This window comes from Augochlora pura, chromosome 6 (genome assembly GCF_028453695.1).
Source record: "Augochlora pura isolate Apur16 chromosome 6, APUR_v2.2.1, whole genome shotgun sequence".
In the NCBI taxonomy this organism is placed as follows: Eukaryota; Metazoa; Arthropoda; class Insecta; order Hymenoptera; family Halictidae; genus Augochlora; species Augochlora pura.
In genome coordinates, this window is record NC_135777.1 from 9,020,775 (window position 1) to 9,039,927 (window position 19,153).

The window sequence follows — 19,153 nt, forward strand, 5'->3', positions numbered from 1 at the left end:
GTCGGTCCGCCTCGGGATGCAGATAATGTCGATCCTGCCGATAGAATCTGCCCGCCGATGGAAACGGGTAAACAAGTCCGCGATGCCGAGGGAGATCGTGAATTTCCATGAAAATGCCCGGCGATGTCTTGATCTGACGCGAAAACCTCGTCATGGATCCTGTAAACCGTGACGAGATCGATTGATCTTTTTTTCACATTTCGGAAACTCAAAATATTCGTCCGTTTGTAACAGTAGAAATGTCCATTTATTAATTAAAACGCTGAATTTATTCAGATTTGTGTACGATCTTTTCGAAGAAAATTCGAATATTTTCACGTGACATAAATATTACTTTTTATCATTCCAGTTAGTCTGTAATAAATTTTTATCATAACTAAGCTTTTCTTAATAATTAATTTGATTTCTATTTACAATTAAACTTTTCTAATTAAAATCAATTAATATCAATTTCTACTAAAAATTTATTATCAAACCAATATATCAAAAAGGTTCAAGTATATCGTTCTAATTCTTAAACATTATTGCGTTTGAGAAGGTGTACGAATATTTTAATGAGCGACTTTAGATAACTATGATGTATTATCCTATTGTATTCAGACAATTTTCTTGTATTTGCTATTAAGAACTCGAACGTCATTATTCACGAACTATTAACGCTTCAAAGAAAGAATAAAATGATATAACTTTAGAAATAATTAGTCCGTCTAAGTAAATAAAAGATTGTATTGATACAGATTTTATGAAACAAAAATTGTTAATTTTAAATGTACCTTAATTGTCGACAGTTTTGTTACAGTCCCTCTCGGAACATTCGAGTGCATTGATTAGTGTCATAATAAACATATATAATATAGGTAACAGTAAACGTATATAATATACGACATAGTAAATATACGTAATATATATTACACTAAACACAAATAAATATGTATATATATATATAATTATATACATTAATAGTATTCTACAGCATTAAATAAATCTTGAGTGCATCAAATCATAAAAAAAATTTATATGTTCTCCAAGTACAAGTTCACTGCTAATTGTTGTATTTGCAGAGTAACCGCGATCATAAAAGATAACGTACTTTTATAGAGAAGTTAACATGCTTTCGCGGAGGTATGAATTACTTTTAAAATGGTCGCACGGTTGGATTGGGAGAAAGTGCGGAACGATCCGTGGCAGCAGCTAATTAAGAGGTAGATGAATATTTGCGGCGGAAGAGAGTTAGGGTTGAGTCGAATCGATTACGCAAACGTTGAACCTGCGGCGAGGTGGATAGGAATATTATACAGAGGGTCGAGGGAAGTTTAATATTGAAAGAGGAAGATTCGCTTGCTGGACACGTACACCGTGGCTCTGTGTGGCTGAGAGTCCTTCGCGGGACGAGAGAAGGTCGATCTCTCCTAAACGCTGGATTTTATTGCGCGATTCGACGACTGACGTTATTGAAACTTTAATCAGACTTGGCTAATTGCTGCGCAACGGGTGTAGCGTTAAATACGTTCAACAGGTACGCTGTTGGCTCTCTCTCTCTCTCTCCTCCATTGTTTAAAGAAGGATCTTATTAGTGGAGACACTGTAGTAGCAAGTTCAATATGTACTTAGAAGAAACGGCGTTTCATTCGGTTCGCGCCGAAATAATTAATCTTGCGATGGGACTTGGATGGCTTCTAGATTTGTTTTACTGGAAAAGTGCGAAATGTACCGCTCCTGGAGTTTCATGCGCATTTGTCAGGATTTGATAGCGATTACATTTTTTAATGATACAATAGTCGTCAAATTGAATATTGCAATTTTATTTGATGTCTGTTGCGGAACAGAATTTGATGGTATTTTCGGACATGTTCGAGATGTTTCGTCATGAAAGTACTAAAGTTTTTGAACTCTACATTCATATACATCTTCGTTTATGATCCAACGAACTCAAATTTTTGTGCCGAAGAAAAATCAAAACTCTGCTCACTGCAGACTGTAAATCCGATACAATTTTCAAGTAAAATTGTGTATTTAATATGTTACAGTAACTTCAACATTTTTCATTATAAAAGTACAAAAGTTTTCGAGTTCTACTGTTGTGTACATTTTTAGTTATATCTCAACAAATTCGTCAAAGTGCGCGGAGAAGAAATCAAAATTGAGCTGACTCTATTATTTTTCAAATCAAATCGGTTTTGTAATATTAGTATCTTAGAGTGACTTAGGATAAAAAAGTCTACACTTTCATCACTTTTCTATCAAGATCATAAAACTGGCAAAGTGGAAATAAGAATCGATCATCGTTGCAAGACATAAATTTATAAATCTGTCGTATAAATTAAACCGTGTTACAAGGAAAGAAATTGAAGTCCTCGCAAATTTTCCAAACATGGTGAACAATTAGTGCACAATTAATGTTCTAAATCAAACAACGAGTAGCAAGTGTTCGAAGCTGTTCAGTCTAATTCGACTTCGTTGACAATACACTCGATCCCGGCCACTGCTATTAGCAGGCCGAAGAAACAGAAGTCCATTGAACCGGATTCCCGTCCATCCGTAGTCGAGTACACTTTCCGTCCGAGGATCGAAAGGGCGGAATCACCATGGGGGACTCTCGAAGGTCCTTTCGACCCTTGTCTCCGAGATTTCACCGGTGAGATACGCCAATTATCAGACAATGGGATTCCGAAGCGTCTTTTCGGAATCCACGGACCTCCCACGACATTTCTGCTAGACCGACGCGTGCTTGCGATCGGTATTTCTCGAAACCGAAGATATTTCCAGTGGCCATGACAATACATATCACGAATGAACGAAATTACAGATCGATGCGCGTATCACACGTGTAGCCGGCCACCTTCGACCTTGACGTTCTTTGACTTATAGCCATCGGAGTAAAACCGCTCCGAATCGTCGCGAAAATGTAGATCCCTCTTAAACATTCCACAGAATTAAGTAGAATTTTATACGCTGCATTAGCAGATCAGGATTCACCTCAGGACGCATTAAATTCCATGGAAGCACTCTGCTGCTTCCAGAAATTCTGCAGGCTCTACGGGGACTCCGCGCACTCGTAGACAAACATAACGGCACAGAATGAACTTCTTGCGTTATAAGAACGAGGCAGATGCAAGTGGGTAGAAACTATTGCTCGTATCTATCCGCTATGGGTCATCGGTACAAATGAGTTTCTGCTTTCACTAAGTAGGCGACGATTCGAAATAAATATTAGGTCCTTGAATCAATTCTCGCTGTTTCTCAAAGGACAGTATTAGTAGTACTCCGTGCATGGAATTTCTAATGGTGACTCATCAGCAAGAATGTACTGTATGTTGCCTTAAATTTCAGTGTATGAATGTTCACTATAGTGTCAACCACGTGTTTGTTTATTGGTTCTGAAAACGTCTACTAATGTGCCGAATAAAATGGTTTTACTTTATTCAAAAGAAATCTGCATCTGAAGCACACAGAATTCTTGTTGAGACTCACGGCGACGATGCTCTGTCGGATACGACATGCAGAGACTGGTTTCGACGCTTCAAAAATAATAATTTTGAACTTGAGGATGAGGAACGTTCTGGCGTACCGACAAAGTTCAAAGACGAAGAATTAGAGGAATTGCTTTATAAAGACCCATGACAGACGCTAGCAGAGTGTCGAAAAATATTACGAGTAGATGCGTCAACAGTTTCAAAACGTTTAAAAGGGTTAGGAATGATGCAGAAACAGGAACATTGGGTGCCGTATGAATTGAAGCCGAGAGACGTTGAACGGTGATTTCTGATGTCTGAACTACTGCTTCAATGGCAGAACAGAAAAGGTTTTATTGCACCGTATCGTCACTGGCAATGAAAAGTGGATTCAATGCGATAATCCGAAGCGTAAAAAATCGTGGATATGCCCGGCCACGCATCAACATTGTCTGCAAAAACAAATATCTATGGTTCGAAGCTTCTTCTCTGCATTTGGTGGGATCAAAAGGGTGTAATTTATTATGAGCTACTCAAACCGAATGAAACTATTACAGGAGATCGCTATCGACTTCAATTGTTGCGTTTGAGTGGAACCCCAAAAGAGAAACGACCGCTATACGAGCAGAGACACGACAACGCTCGGCCACATGTTGCAAAACCAGTGAAAATCTACCTGGAAATGCTTACATGGGAAGTTCTACCGCACCCGCTGTATTCACCAGACATAGCTCCTTTCGATTATCGCCTATTCCGATCGATGGCACATGGCCTAGCTGAGCAGTAATTCCATTCTTACGAAGAAACTAAAAAATGTATCGATTCATGGATTGCCTCAAAAGATGAATTGTTTTTCCGACGCGGAATTCTTTTACTGCCAGAAATATGGGAGAAAGTGTTCTCCAGTAATGGGCAATACTTTGAGTGAACTGATTTTGAACGTTATATTTTAGATAAAGCTTTTATTTCGGTAAGAAAACAACGAGAACTTATTCAAGGACCTAATAAAATAAAAAACAGAAAAATAAGTAAACGAAGAACATACCGGAAACGAAAATTCTCTCGTTCTATCAGAAAATGTTAAAGTCAGATTTCAGTCTTTGCAAACCGATATTGGTGAAAATGCATAAAATCCGCCTGGCAATCGATGTCGATGCAGCGCACGGTTTGTTTCACGACAGCGCCGACTAAAAATACAAACCTGCGTATAACTCTGTGCTCCCGCTGTGTCCACTCTTCTTTTCCCAGATGTAAAAATATTTTATCAGAGAGAGAGAGAGAGAGAGAGAGAGAGAGACGCGTCACGGCGAGCACGTATCCGATTGGTTAGCCGGCGTCGCCACGGTGAACCAGCCCGGTCGATCGCCGCGTGTTGCAAAATCGAGCGTGTTTGTCGATCGTCGAACACATTTTCCGGGCCATCGATGTTTCCTTCTGGCTCGGTCGATCGATCGACCGCAACGAGAGGCGTAACCGGGCGACGTCGAAGTTTCGGGCCAGACCTGGTGTCCCTAATCCGAAAACTGCTCCGTCGACGGGACGCTGATAATCCAACTCCGACGAGTTGACAATTGGGCGTCCCGCCGACCGTGTTTCTCGCCGTTTGATGGACCGTGAGACTTCTGCGCGACAACAACCTGTGCCGCTTCCAATTAATTCAGAATCTTGCCCAGGAAACGCCCTCCACTAGCCAGCAAATGGAACTCCTCGGCAATTAACCTCCCGTTTTTTATGTGAAAGGATAATTGTCACCGTTGATGTCGTAATTGGCGCGGTATAAATAAATGTATTTATAAATGTATTCAGCTAATAACTAATAATAAAGTGCAGGCTTCCAATTTAAAAACGAAAGTTCTTTTAATTATTCGAAAATGTCGCCTAAATATGATACCGGGCTTGACTCCACTTCTCTTCGCAATCTTTCCTAGCAATTAATACCTCATCTATCATCAGATTTCTCAATAGTTCTTTTAATGACAAAGATCGTAAAAGTTTGTTCAAAAAGTACAACAATCTCATCCTCATTTCATCGAATTGTCTGCATTAATATAATATAATCATGATATATAATATAATTATATAACTAAGAAGAATTATATAACTAAGAAGAATTTCTGATAGTATTATTTAAAAGGAAATACTTTTTCTCTCCTTTTCTCACGAATCTGAATCTTATTCCCACGAAACAACAAATCGGTAAAACTAACATCTACTATAATCCGTATCCAGTCTAGAAACTGTTAACATTACAGATTGTGAAGCAAAAATGTAAAGAGTATAATAATAATAATAATTGACAGAGTGCAATGTAACAGAATGACGAGTTTAATGAAACAGAATATATTACTTAGAAACAAAATCACAAGAAAGAAAATTCGATTGAAATATTTTGATCGAGTTCAATGGAAAGAGTAATATGTATTCGTATCCTAGCAGATTGTATGCCGAAAGTAACGCGGTGCTCGACGAAGACAAGGGAATTTAACAGCACCAAGCAACCACCGCAGCTTGTCCGACCAAAGTCGGTCCTATTCTACTCGAGCGGTCCGGGCCACCGTCGAATTCAATTCCCGTTTGCGGGAATGATTAAAAGCAACGTCGACTTGGCCGCACTAATTGACTAGCACCGGTCCAATAGCACTCTGCGGTCAGTTTTCAGTTTCAAGCTTGAAGCACGAGCGTTCGACGGCACGTGTACCCTTCCTTAGTGACGCATTAATAAACGCCGAAAGAGAAAGCAAACGCGGTCACCACTCGCGAGGACTTTGGACCGCAAATTATATGACTCGTGTCACAACTTCTAATTGCTGAGAATTATTTACAAATATCAAGCTCGAGTCACGACAGTAAGCTAGATATATTAATCGATTTGAACGCTGATGGCATTAGGCGAAACGTAAAACTAGGAAAACGATGTTAATTGTTGCTTGTTACTGTTAATTCCGGAAACATTTTTGTTTTAAATTAAGATCTATAGTTCTTTGATAAATGAACTTCGTTTAATTTGGTGTAATTATTTGTGGAATACATTAGACACGGAATTATTTATGGAGTGCATCAAGCGCGAAGTTATTCATAGAATAAAGTAAACGTAACATTATTTATAAAACATATTGAACACAAAATTTGTTAGCAGCAATCTCTTATGTACCAATATTATTCTGTTCTTTTAAATCTGTTCTCATCTGATAAATATTTGAGCATTCGTCTAAACGTATAATAATAACAATAATAATATTAATAATAATAGTAATAGTAATAATAATAAAAATAAGGAAATAAATACACATCTTTTGTTCTTAAAAATATTATTGATGTCGAAAAGTTTTTATTCTTTACAATTTCAAAGACAATGGTACAGCATGGTGTTAACGAGAAAAAGTTCTCTGCAGCTGTTGTGTCTCATGATTGATGAAGTAAACTCCCACTGTATCCAGGTCCAAACTAAGTGCAATTCGCCAGTGAAACAAACCTCGATCACCGGTTATACTTCACGCGAATCAAGAATCCGCTTCTCGAAACTCTGTCTAAAAAATTTCATTTCGCCCCACCGCCATTGACTTTTGAAACCCCGAGTCGTAATAACGCTTATCCCTTTAGTATTGAGATTCGGCAGCGAGTCATTTGCTTTTCGTGGAATTATTAGAATTCGATATCACGACCGCGAATGTCGCGACGCCACGGAGTGAATTTATATTTCCATTTCTGGAGGTGGTAGGGGGAGAGGTGTGCTTTGGAGAAAAGTGTCGTCGAGCGGACGTCGGTATTAATTGAGTTTGCGACGGGGGGAGGCCCGCGTAACGGGCCGCAACAATATAAATTGATTCAATTTGCCTGCCGCCACGGCTACGCCCGTTGCCGAAGAAAACGGCCGTCGAGCGTAATTTCGGCCCGGGAGCCTGGTTTTCCCCTCTGCGAGCTTTCCCGTCGTCCCCGCCTCCCGGCTTTCCCAGAGGCGTGACGAGCTTTCACCGCGCGATCAAATCCGGCGAACTTTCTATCGTGTGATTCGCGAACAGCTGCGGCTTTTCCGAACGTCAATTTTTCCTCGACGCGGATTTCAGTTCACCCGGGACTCCCCTGTCGAGGTTGGGCAATTATCTCCTCAGATTTTTATCAACGCAATGCAGTTTTTGGGAGAGTAATATTCGAGCAAACAGATGTTTCTCATTTTAATTATTCATATACTCGACAAGAGAACGTAACAATGTTTTGCATATTCTTGGTATTAGCTGTTGTACTGTATGTGCAAAATTTTCTTCGGAATTTTGTATTCCATTAACCCTGTGCCGTACCATTTTCTTTATAATTTCTATGATTAGAATTTTTTTCGATTCCACTAATTTCTTCGAGGAAACTGAAATTATATATTTATTGTGTGCTTACATCTATTCGAATGTTTAAACATTGGTAACAAGAGAATAAAATTTGTTTGCTATTTAACGTTTCTCGCCGGAATAAGTCGAGTGTCCACTGATTTCTGTCCCTGAGAAATTTTCTAACTTTGCCGTTCAACAAGATTTCTGTTTGCAAAAGTATAAACGTTAACTTGAGTTTTGCATGAAATATTCTATGTACCGTAAGGATATGTAATATACAAAATTTGAGCGTATAGTAATAATACTAATTCGACTAAATTTTACTTGTATCCATTTCCAGTGTCTGTCCACTCAATTTTGCCCGCAGCTGTAGTTCCAACACTCGTTATGTTTGACTTTTCCACAGAATCGACGGTGCATCGATTACGATCATTCGTTCAATCGCAATTCGCTGCACTTTGCAGTCGTCGGCCGGCGGTGAAAAAAAAAAAAGGGAGTACTGATCGTCCGAGCATGTCGGGATAAAAGGAGCATAGGAAAATGACGGGTATTTAAAACGGAAGTGTTAGAGAGATAGAGCGACAGGGGGAGATGGAGACAAAGAGAGAGAGAAAGAGAGAGAGAGAGAGAGAGAGAGAGAGGCCGCTCCGAGTGCTTTTGTCGAGAACGCGGGGGCGGTTGCCGGCACATCGATCCTACGGGTGCAGTCTGGTAGGGCCGACCCTTGTGGAAGGGTGCACGCCGATGAGATAGCAGGAAATTGAATAGTGCTTTCACTTGATAGTGAGCCGAAGTGGCACTGTCACTATGCGCAAACCGTCCGCCCGTTCGGTTAAACGTCACGGGCCCCGGCCGCGATTGTGAACGATCTCGATCGCCGTTTAATCTTCATTTCCCTTCATTCGGTCCACGTAACGCGCGTCTGCATTTCTTTCCACGGGTCGTTCCATGCGCACGTTGTCAATCAGACGTAATCAAACGGCCATGTTTATCTATAAATACCATGATGTACGATACTCGTACGTTTCCTGAAAATAATTGCATGGATCTTAAGAAAATTTCAGTTATAAAAATCGCTCCCGCGCAGTTCTTAAAAAAAAATGATATACTATGGTATACTTTATTAGTAATATAAATAGGATAATTTCATAATTCTTTAATTATCCTATTTATATTACTAATAAAGTATATCATAATTGCGCGATTAGAAAAGTGTATCGTAGTTACGGTATACTAAAAGTGTATCATAATTACTCTATTAACGCTTTGACTGCCGCCATATACAGGGTGGGGCAAATAAAGTGTTACAAAGCGATATCTCCATTATCGTTAATGCTACGCGAAAATGCGAAAATGCTTGAGGAACAAATTGTTTGATTCGAAGGGGCACATGTTGTGGTGGAAATGGTTTTTTTTCAAAGGTCATATTTTTTGAGATTTTAAGGTCACCGATGTTTTTTCAAATGGAACTATGTATTTCTTATTCGATGACATTATTGCCGATTTTTAGACGAATCCAGCAACTTATTAACTCAAGGCCACTCTAGTCGCGCAAAGTATGAAAATAGTTGAAAAACCGAAAAATATCGCAATAATCACTTTCACAGGATCTCCTAACCTTGGTTTGATTCTACCTACAGAACATGCTCGAAATGATGTTCGTTCGTGTTTTGTTGAGTTGTTCACCTCACGCAACAACATCTGACCCTTCGAACCAAACAATTTGTTCCTCAAGCATTTTCGCGTATCATTAACGATAATGAAGATATTGCTTTGTAACACTTTATTTGCCCACCCTGTATATCGCAGTTATTTACTCAAACTTGAAAATTAATTTTTATACTAATTTACCACATTTTACCAATTTCACTGGACTACCCCAAAACTAATTTTCCATTTTAATTTGTTTAATATATTCATTGCTAGCCACGAATTATCACGCGGTATTCGCCCACTATAACATGTCCGTAAAAATTCTATACTGACAAAAAATGATTTATTTGTTACTTTTTATCTATTCTAATTTATCTATTTAAAGAAAGAAAAATGTTGGCATCTCGAACAGATTTCTTCGAACCTGGCCCAGCAGGCAATGTGTCAAACGAAGACTTTAATTTTTTGATGAATTTTGTGGTTGCCGGCGTGGCAGTCATGCGTGAAATATTGAAGCAACTATAAAAATCATTTCGGTCGCGAAAGTAGCGGGATTCCAAGCCACCGACTGCTTATTAACGATGGATCTTTCTTTCTGTTATTGATTGCAGAAATTAAAATGTCCGGGATGGAGGCTCACGGCGGCGATACGAGTCCCACGCGCCAGCCGAGGTAATTAAAAAGTAATCCTTTTCAATTTAGTCAGTCGCGTTCTCTCCCACCCTCCGCCACCCTCGGACTTTCACGACTCCGCCGCGAGGAAAAGTATCTCGCGAAACAACGAACCGCCATTCCGTTTCACTTAGGCGATTCTCGCGGACTACGCTCGTCCTCCGAAACTTTTTACTCTCTTAATCCGTTTACCACTCGGCCGGCTCGACAAGCGCCATTTTTCTTGCCTTCTCTCTGGTGCCGTGGCTACACCGGACCGAGAGTATGCTCGTCGTGCAAACGCAGCGGGACGTTTCCGCGAAGACGTCGCACCATGGGCCAATGCAAAAAGAATGGTGAAAAATATTTTCTGACCAAACCTACATATTTACGACCCCGCTATTCAAATTTTATGCCAAGAGGTTCTATATATGCGGTTTTGTTACAAAATCTATCTTTTCGCAATAATGTAATTGTAAAGTACACATGTTGAATAGTTATATTTATATGTTTCGTCTTGCGCATCTTATAAAACTAAGTTGAGACTATTTGATGATAATCTGGGCAACTTACAGAAAGATGAAAGTTAACTTTGAACGTCCATTCTCCGAAGGGAGTTAATTCCAGTATTGTCAGCATAACGAAGTACTTTTTCTTTGCGTTTTAATGCCGATACTTTATCCGACCGATTAAATGTTTGAACATGACTAAACGAGTCGTAAAAATTTTGAATGAGAATAGAAAAATATTGAACACAATAGACTTGTTCGTATCGGCAATTAGTTGAATCAAGAAAGCAACCGCGCCGTGCAAACAATAATTTTATACTTCAGTTATTTCGAGACGGGCTTTTTTAAAATCGTGTAGCCGTGTTAATAATGAATTAAAATGAAAAGAAAATGAAACCACACTGTGATCGAAATGTTCAATTAACCGTTTGTGGAGTGCGTTTCTTAATTTTACGAGCACATATGAAACGAGACTTTACATCCGTAGTGCGTCGTTTCGGACTCTCGCCGTGGCAACGAAAAGCAGTCGCGAGTTAATTGGAATAATGAGATTATTAGAGCGTGGCGCGCGGCGAGGTTCTGTCCCGTTCTTTCCACGACTTCGGCGCGATACCTCGATACGTCTCGACTCCCGGCCCTGTCCGGACGCATCGATGTTAATGAAGCGGCAATTATCCGGGACTCGGAGCGCTCGCGAAGGAAATCCGCTCGCACAAAGGACGGCCGGTGACTCGGGGCTACTTAATTGAAGAGCGCGATCCCTCAAAGGCAACGGGATATTAAGCGATCAACGTGTCCTCGCGTGTTATCGGCCGTGAAGTCTCGCGACGCGTCGTCGGCCGCGCTTTCTATTGCGGACGCCGCCGCCGCCGCCACCCCCCACACCCCCACACCCCTCCGCCCGTCTCCCTGTCGCCGCAGTCAGCTTTCAGACGGTGCCCGTTTTATCTGTAAATTTCAGACAGAGCAGAATTCACAGCGTGGAGCTGCCGGTACGGGCCTCGCTGCTTCCGGAACCACCACCCAACGGAAGCGGTGTTCCACCGCCAATACCGCGACGCCATTCCGCTGCACCTGCGGTAAGTCGATTTCAGACCGTTTCGATTTTAATTTGAACAGTTTTAGTTTGAAATCGTCGGGAAACTGGTGAGGCGGATGGTTCTCGACTGCCGATTTTGACAACCTGTGAAACTGGAAGCATTTGAGAAATGATACAGTTTTAGACAGGAATAGTGTTTACTATATTAGGTCGAATCATAAATAATTTCCATTTATTTATTACACATTTGCTTCCTTTTCTTTATTTCCTTGTTGTGCTTTTTTTCTTTTTGATTTATTTTCGACGCAGATCTACTTAATAAAATTGACCTAATAGAATTGTGGCTATTAAATTAATTTGGTGAACTCGTTTCACCTTTGTACACTTTACATATTGATACCGTTTATAGAAGATCAAACTGACGATACTAATTCTAAAAGGTGTCCTGGTGTTCGGCGACACTGATTGTTATACTTTTTATTTTATAGAATTTTTTTTACAAAAGTGCCCATCTGCAATTTTAAAGAGAAGAAAGAGTAAAAGAATTCGAACATATCGATACGTTTCTTTCAGACTACTGTAATTATCGGAAAAAGAAACAAGTTCCCAAGTGACTACGGATTCCTGCAACAAATACAGAGCGTTTTTATTTTGCATAAAAATTCGCGGTTTACTGATTATAAAAGATGCTCTGACGATTAGCGTTACTGGTTATTAAAGGTGGCTGAGTAATTGGCGATGCTTATAATAATAGATGTCTTAATAATCGGCGATTCTTCTGACTAGTTCATTGAAAGTTATACTCATCTACGGGTCCCGGCTACATAATTGAGCCGTTTATTTTGAAAGTGGCCTAACTCCATTTATCTTCAAGTCGCGATATTTAAGGGTTTTCGTTTCAATGAATTTAAAAATATACGTATAGGATAATAATGAGTCATACTGCTTAAGTGTATCTTCTAAGGGTGTTAAATTTATAGTTTCTATTAGAATAGTGGCAATTATTAAGTGAATAGTATGCGTTTTCTTATCAAGAATGGAGTTAGGCCACTTTCAAAATTGACATCCAGATTCATTATATAATTTGAAGGTGCCCAAGTCCATTCAACATAATTTAAGATGCTTCGAATTGAAAAAAACAATACTTAATTTATTTTACATATCTTTAAAACACTTCGGAAACTTAATTTATGCGATTCAAAACATTTTTCTAACTACATAAGTTAACTACTACGTATAAAACATAAAAAAAACATAAATTTATTACAAAACAATTTATTACTCATCTAAATTTTGTGTGTGTGAAAGGGATTTGAAGAAATCATGTTGTTCCGGTGGTGTATATCGTCATAGGTCAATGATGTCCTTGAATATTGCTGTTGTAATTTGTCTGATATTTTTATACAGTGGTGTCAGTACAATATTTTCGAACTTTTTTGGACTATCCTGACGTGGTAATAAATCTAGGACTTTAAAATTTTCATTCTCATTAATTGATGTCTTATAGGAAATTTTATTTTTAATTTAGTTTATTGATTCTCCATCAGAATTATTTACCCTTTTAAAAATTGCGTCTTCTAATAATTTTGTTGATACAAAATCTGCTTGTCTCATTTCATTTACAATAAAGTTATTACCTTGCCGACACTTTTTAATAATCTTGTAATAATCTTGGTGAACGAACAGTAAATTATTTTTTTTTAATGACATTTATACCACGCCAAAATCTCTATCATTTGGTAAAAACGAATGTCCTGATATTAAAAATTTATAATCTGTGATTTCCACATTATTCTCCAAAGTTTGAACAAAAACAAAAAGAAAAAAAGAAGTTTGGAAGACGAATATTGTTCTCTTATTCTGTTTCTTTTTCGATTTTGTTTTAAATCATTAGTTACTATTTCTTCTTCACTATCCGAACTAAAACGTGAACTTAAACGTACTGGTTATTCAACTAACGCAATTGTCCAAAAACTGAGGTCAACTTGTTAAATCCTAATTAATTAAAACAGCCTTCATCACTGCCTTCAGACAATATCAGTAGTAAATATATTATCTTGATTTAAGTATAAATGGAGTTAGGCTACTTTCAAACTACACGGTTCAATTATTGAACTAACTTTGAAAACTTGCGTCAAGAATTATCGCATTTGCTCGGAATATAAGCAACCTGAAATGCTTTACTGATAAATCACATGAAGTTTTACATGTAACCATGGCAACCGGAAAAAATTGGCAAATGGAGTTAGGCCACATTCGAAATAAACGGCTCACATACACAGTTACAAGAGTTCCGCAATAGCTCGAAATCGGTATTTAAAGAAGAGGATGAAAGCTCTCTTCGTTCGCCTGAGCCCGCCAGTTTTCCATAACACTTTTTCATCTAAACCAGCTCTTATAAACGGTTTCACCTCGCACGTTTCTTTTATTTCGCAGACAAAACACGAAACAGTTCATAAAACACACAACACCGGCTCGGCAAATTTGGAACCGGGAGCGATTATTGGCACACGCTCGGTGGGGGTTATCGTTTATTAAATCAAGGAAGCTGTTGGCAACTGGCGCCGATAGTTCGGCCCTTACAAAGTATTCCACGTGAGAAAGGGGCGGATCTCTCTTTGATCGTCTCTCCGGGAACGGGTTTCTTCGAGGGAAATTTAGCGACGAGAGAAAATCGAGAGCCACACGTGATTTCGGCCGTTCGTTGGATAAATCGCCGCGCTAGAGCCGAGGCCGGTGGTTAGCGGCGCGGCGACATTTCGCGAATTAAGAACGAGAGAGCGAAAAGCGATGGCGTGCTTTAGGTGGCCGCGTAGCTCGCGCACCAGCTACGTGGCAGCCGCGCGTTAAATCGAGCAGAAGCGACGAAATATTCTTCGCAGGGACGCGTTCGTAGGACTCGTTCATCCGTGCCTCGAACTCCGCCGCGTAATTACTGAGCAAACGAGGATTTAATGGATCAACCGGGACACCGGTCTCGGTTTTTCCGAGACCGCGGATAAATCTGGATAAACGCGGGCCGATCGTCGCCGTTTCACACACTCGCACACCTCACACGGACACGCATGGACAATTAGACGCACGCAAGTATCCTTTTAGCTGGTGTCTAGCGCCGAGAACTTTCGACGATGATTTCTGGTAGACTTAATGCTTTGCAGGGACTGCGGTCACAGTCCTGGAAAGAACAGACCTCGACAGCGGGAGACTGTAATTTCGATGCGTAATTGAACGTTGTTATGCATTAATTAAATAATAATTATTACCCTGCGGATCTTATATATTTATGAAAAAATTCAGTGGATGCGGTAAAAAGTAGAAAAATTACTCATAGAATTTAAAAATGTTAATTCATATTGTTTTCAATCTATTAAAATCATTGAGGAAAGAACGAGCATGATATTTAGTTTCTATATTCCTCAAGTGATGCATACAATTTTTATTTTGCATAGAAATCCGCAGTCTACTAATTATTATACTTTAAAATGGATCTTTATAAGAAACAAATATTATATACTTAGTCAATCTCTCTCTCTCTCTATCTCGGTCTCTCTCTCTTCTTTTTGAATAACATTCAAACATTACCAAGTTGATTAACACGTGCATTAATAGCAAACTGTTTAATGAGCTGGGATTAATGAGATCTTTTCTACTGCTACAATTTCTGGAATCTTGGCATATTGCTACAAAATTATGTTCATTCTTCATTTCCAAAGACACGATTCTATTTTTATTTATTCCCTCGGCATTTGAATTCTTAGGAAGAACCCGGTGAATTATTTTGACATGCATTTTATATATCTACATTTTATCCTCGCGCTGTGTTTACATGGACGCGGTAAAATATTTTTAAATTCATTTTATAATTTCTCCCTTTATCCTCGTACCGTGTTTGTATCGTCACGGAAAATTATTTCGAAATTCGCTTTATAATTCTTTCCATAATCCTTGCATCGGGTTCGCCTCGTCACAGCAAATTATTTTCAAACCCGTTCTATAATTCTTTTCTCGATCACTGTACTTGAATCAACGCGATCCAAGAACTGCTTCGGTTCTCATTCTCTGGACGCCCTTGCAATTGGATAAACACTCGAGAATAATTCTACGTAAAACAGAACTGAACAACTCGTGTAGCCACGCGACATACACTGCACGCCTTCGCATTTATCCCCCTCGCCTCGGCAAACAGTAGATTCGATCTGAACAGCGTCTCTCGCAACCGAGCCTGACTATTGTCGCCCCCCCCCCCCCCATTCTACTGCACGCTTACAATACCGAATTGGTCTCGAGAGGTCTCTCGCAGACGGAATAGGGGAGAGGCAGCGAAAGGGACTCGACCGGGTAACTTGTTGATGCAGGTAGCTCCTCCACCGATTCCCTTGCGGCCACCAGCGATCCCCAAGAGAAGGAAAAACGAGAAACCGATACCGATACAGTTGCCAACGAGGCAGGACAGTCAGAACAGTCGGAAGACGAGCGACTCGACACCGAACACCGTGTCCGCGATCACTTCTTGGGTTCAGGAGAGCGAGAAACTGATCGATCTGGGTCCCATCCGGCCCCAAGACCAGAGAACCACGCCTGACTATTCGTTGAGTTTCTCCAGCAAGGAGGGGACCAGCGAGGACAGCGACTTCGTCGCCGACTTCGACAAGGCGAACTTCGAGGAGGGCTGCAAGCTCAGCCAGAAGTCGAGCTTCGAGGAGCTGCAGAAGGCTTCCCGCGATCTCGAGAAGAGACTGCACGAGAGGATCGTCAAGAGTGCCGAGACGAAGTTCAAAGATCATCAGGCCGCCAGGGATGAACGGCAGAGACTGGGGACACAGCAGAGCAGGTAGGCTGCATTCTTAACACTCTATCGATCTTTAGCTTTACCTACCTAATAGGCACTTCGATTACCTAATCTGCCTTCGTAGACTTTCGTTCACGCGGGAGCGAGCACACTCGATGACTATAAATTTTTAGCTAGGTATTGATATTCGTTTTTATTGTAATACAGGCATTCGACTCTTTCACCGTGACATTTTCGTTTAGACAACATGTAAGTTGCAGGAAAAATTAAGGTGGAAGAGTTTAGTGACGTATCTTGTGTAATGCACAAACTAAATGTTACTAAGATTTGTAGAACACAAAAAAGTCCATTTTCAAGTTGCGACTGAATTTATCATAGCTTGTTTTGCAGTCTGATAAGGCGTTAAATTGGCGTACGGTACCCAATTGAATGCTAAACTAATATTTTCTATGGACAATTTTAACATTTTAGTTTTGGCTTCATGAGTTAAATGACTTCGATATTGTGGGAACTTTCGTAGTCGATCTTTGGCACATCACGCGCGTTGATTAAAATCAGAGAGTATAACACAAGAGATATTTACTGTTTATGTTATTATTGTTATTATTAAAATTTAAAAAATTTTTAGAAATACAAGAATTATTTATCTCTTATATCGTTTTCGTGACTTAATATTTTTGTTTAATATTGACATTTCATACGATGTCTATAGTATGCTTAAAATAAAAACGTTATTTGGAATATTATCTTAAACAATGTTTACGATAAATCAAATATTTCACAATCAAAAATATAATTTGTCGAACCAGTAAAATATCATATTTCACATTGTGCATGAATTTTTGAAATAAGTTACTTTGTTTACTTTTTATATTATTTCTGCGACTTACAATTTTTGTGTTAACATTGAGAATGAGAATTATCATTACATCATATGTTATAAAAAGAATCGTGTTTTATTGGAAACCAAATGTATGCAAAAATTGTAACACTACTTTGGAATACCATCAATTATAATCTCAATATCTTCCCAATATGTTTGAAAATGTTGCTTAGATTACCAGTGAACATTAATTATTTCACATCTATGAAAAACACAAGACTTTACGTTACTTTCTTAACTAACTAATTTTTAGAGAACATGGTGTATTGATCCTTTTTTAATTCCTTAATATATAAACGATAATATGACTTCTTCATTAATATGCTTATTTTTCATTGCGTTATTAATAGTATCACACTGCGATATTAGAAACGACACTGCGAACCGAGAAATATAAAACAGAAAAATATGAGATTTTGTGCGTGTCGTGGGCTATCCACTGAGCTCGCATCGATCGTTGCAGTCTCGATAGCGCATCGAAGACCGTCCGTCTCGCGAAGAAAGGATTGCACACGTAATTGTATTTGCGAATCGCAGTGATCGTCTCGCGTTGCGTCGATCGTTTCCAAAACAACGACAAGCCGTGAGAAATTTTATTCGGTCATCGCCGCTTAGAATATTACTATACTATTATAAGTGACGAGATTACGTCACCGGATTGCCGTAATTTTATTCGACCAGAATTATTGCACGCAAAGTCTAACGTGGAATTCTTCGCGAGAAAATTCGACGTGGGTAAGGATGAAATACGGGATGATCTTCATTTTATTCTTCTTTTAGCAGATGTTTGTGATACTTCTGAACCCTGTAGTCAATTTTTTTCTTTGGACTCGGGAACGGCGTTATTTATTTGCACGAAAGTAAAGGAGGATCCAGGATTCGAAAGAATTTTCAAAAATATTGGGGAATAAACGTTATATTCTGAAAAGTGAAGCTTCAAAAGACGCTGGAGAATGCGAAACAATGGAGACGATTCTGTAATATGTTTCTAGACGAGTGAACATTGAACGTCGTCTTAATCGTTGCAACTTTAAGTAGGTAATAAAATAGATAATAATGTAAGTAATAAAGTAGATGATAAAATAGATATTAAAGTAGATAATGAAGTAAATAATAAAGCAACTAATAAAGTAGATAATAAAACAACTATCAAAGTAGATGGTAAAGTAATTAATTAAGTAGTTAATGAAGTAACTAATAAAGTAGCTAATGAAGTAACTAATAAAGTAGCTAATGAAGTAATTAATAAAGTAGCTAATGAAGTAACTAATAAGGTAGCTAATAAAAACACTACAGAAAAAGGTTTTCAATAAAGTGTCTCTTGGAAGCAACTTCAATACAAGCAATTTCTTGCAAAAGATTCTATTAATATTACGTCTTTCGATTCCAATAATAACTCCAGAAGAAATGAGTATCTTGTGGCTCATAATTAACGTTTTCAAAAAACCTATCAATACGCAAACACGAGAAAACAAAAATGAATATCAAGAACTCCTTAACTTCTGCAATATCGCTAAACCCGTCACCGTTATTTCAAATAATTTTTCGTCCAAAACGTACCTTGAGATACATTTACATTGCATAATTCTTTTAATAACTCAAGTTATATAATAAATGACATCAGTTACAAAATCATTCAACATTCTGTTAAATTACTAAATAACGTACATTTATTGTAAGTCAACCTTTGATTCAGTGTTTAAACACTGAGAATAGAAGTGTAGAATTTTATTCCGATTCAAAAAGAAGTCGGAACATTTGTATTTAGTACCATAATGCAACGACCGACAAATGACCGGTTTTTAATATTTTATTTCATAATTATTGAAATAGTAAAGCTGCTGCCATTAAAAATTGT

The 19,153-nt window shown here is 38.7% G+C and overlaps 1 protein-coding gene across 1 annotated transcript in view; it reads left to right on the forward strand.

The window, feature by feature from the left end:
* Positions 1-19,153, forward strand: part of LOC144471285 (uncharacterized) — a 74,421-nt gene that overhangs the window by 12,593 nt on the left and 42,675 nt on the right. The window contains exons 2-4 of the mRNA XM_078183173.1: positions 10,036-10,096; positions 11,546-11,663; positions 15,979-16,454. Coding sequence (XP_078039299.1) covers positions 10,044-10,096; positions 11,546-11,663; positions 15,979-16,454 — 647 coding nt within the window. The 5' untranslated portion in view covers positions 10,036-10,043. The remainder of the gene's footprint in view (positions 1-10,035; positions 10,097-11,545; positions 11,664-15,978; positions 16,455-19,153) is intronic.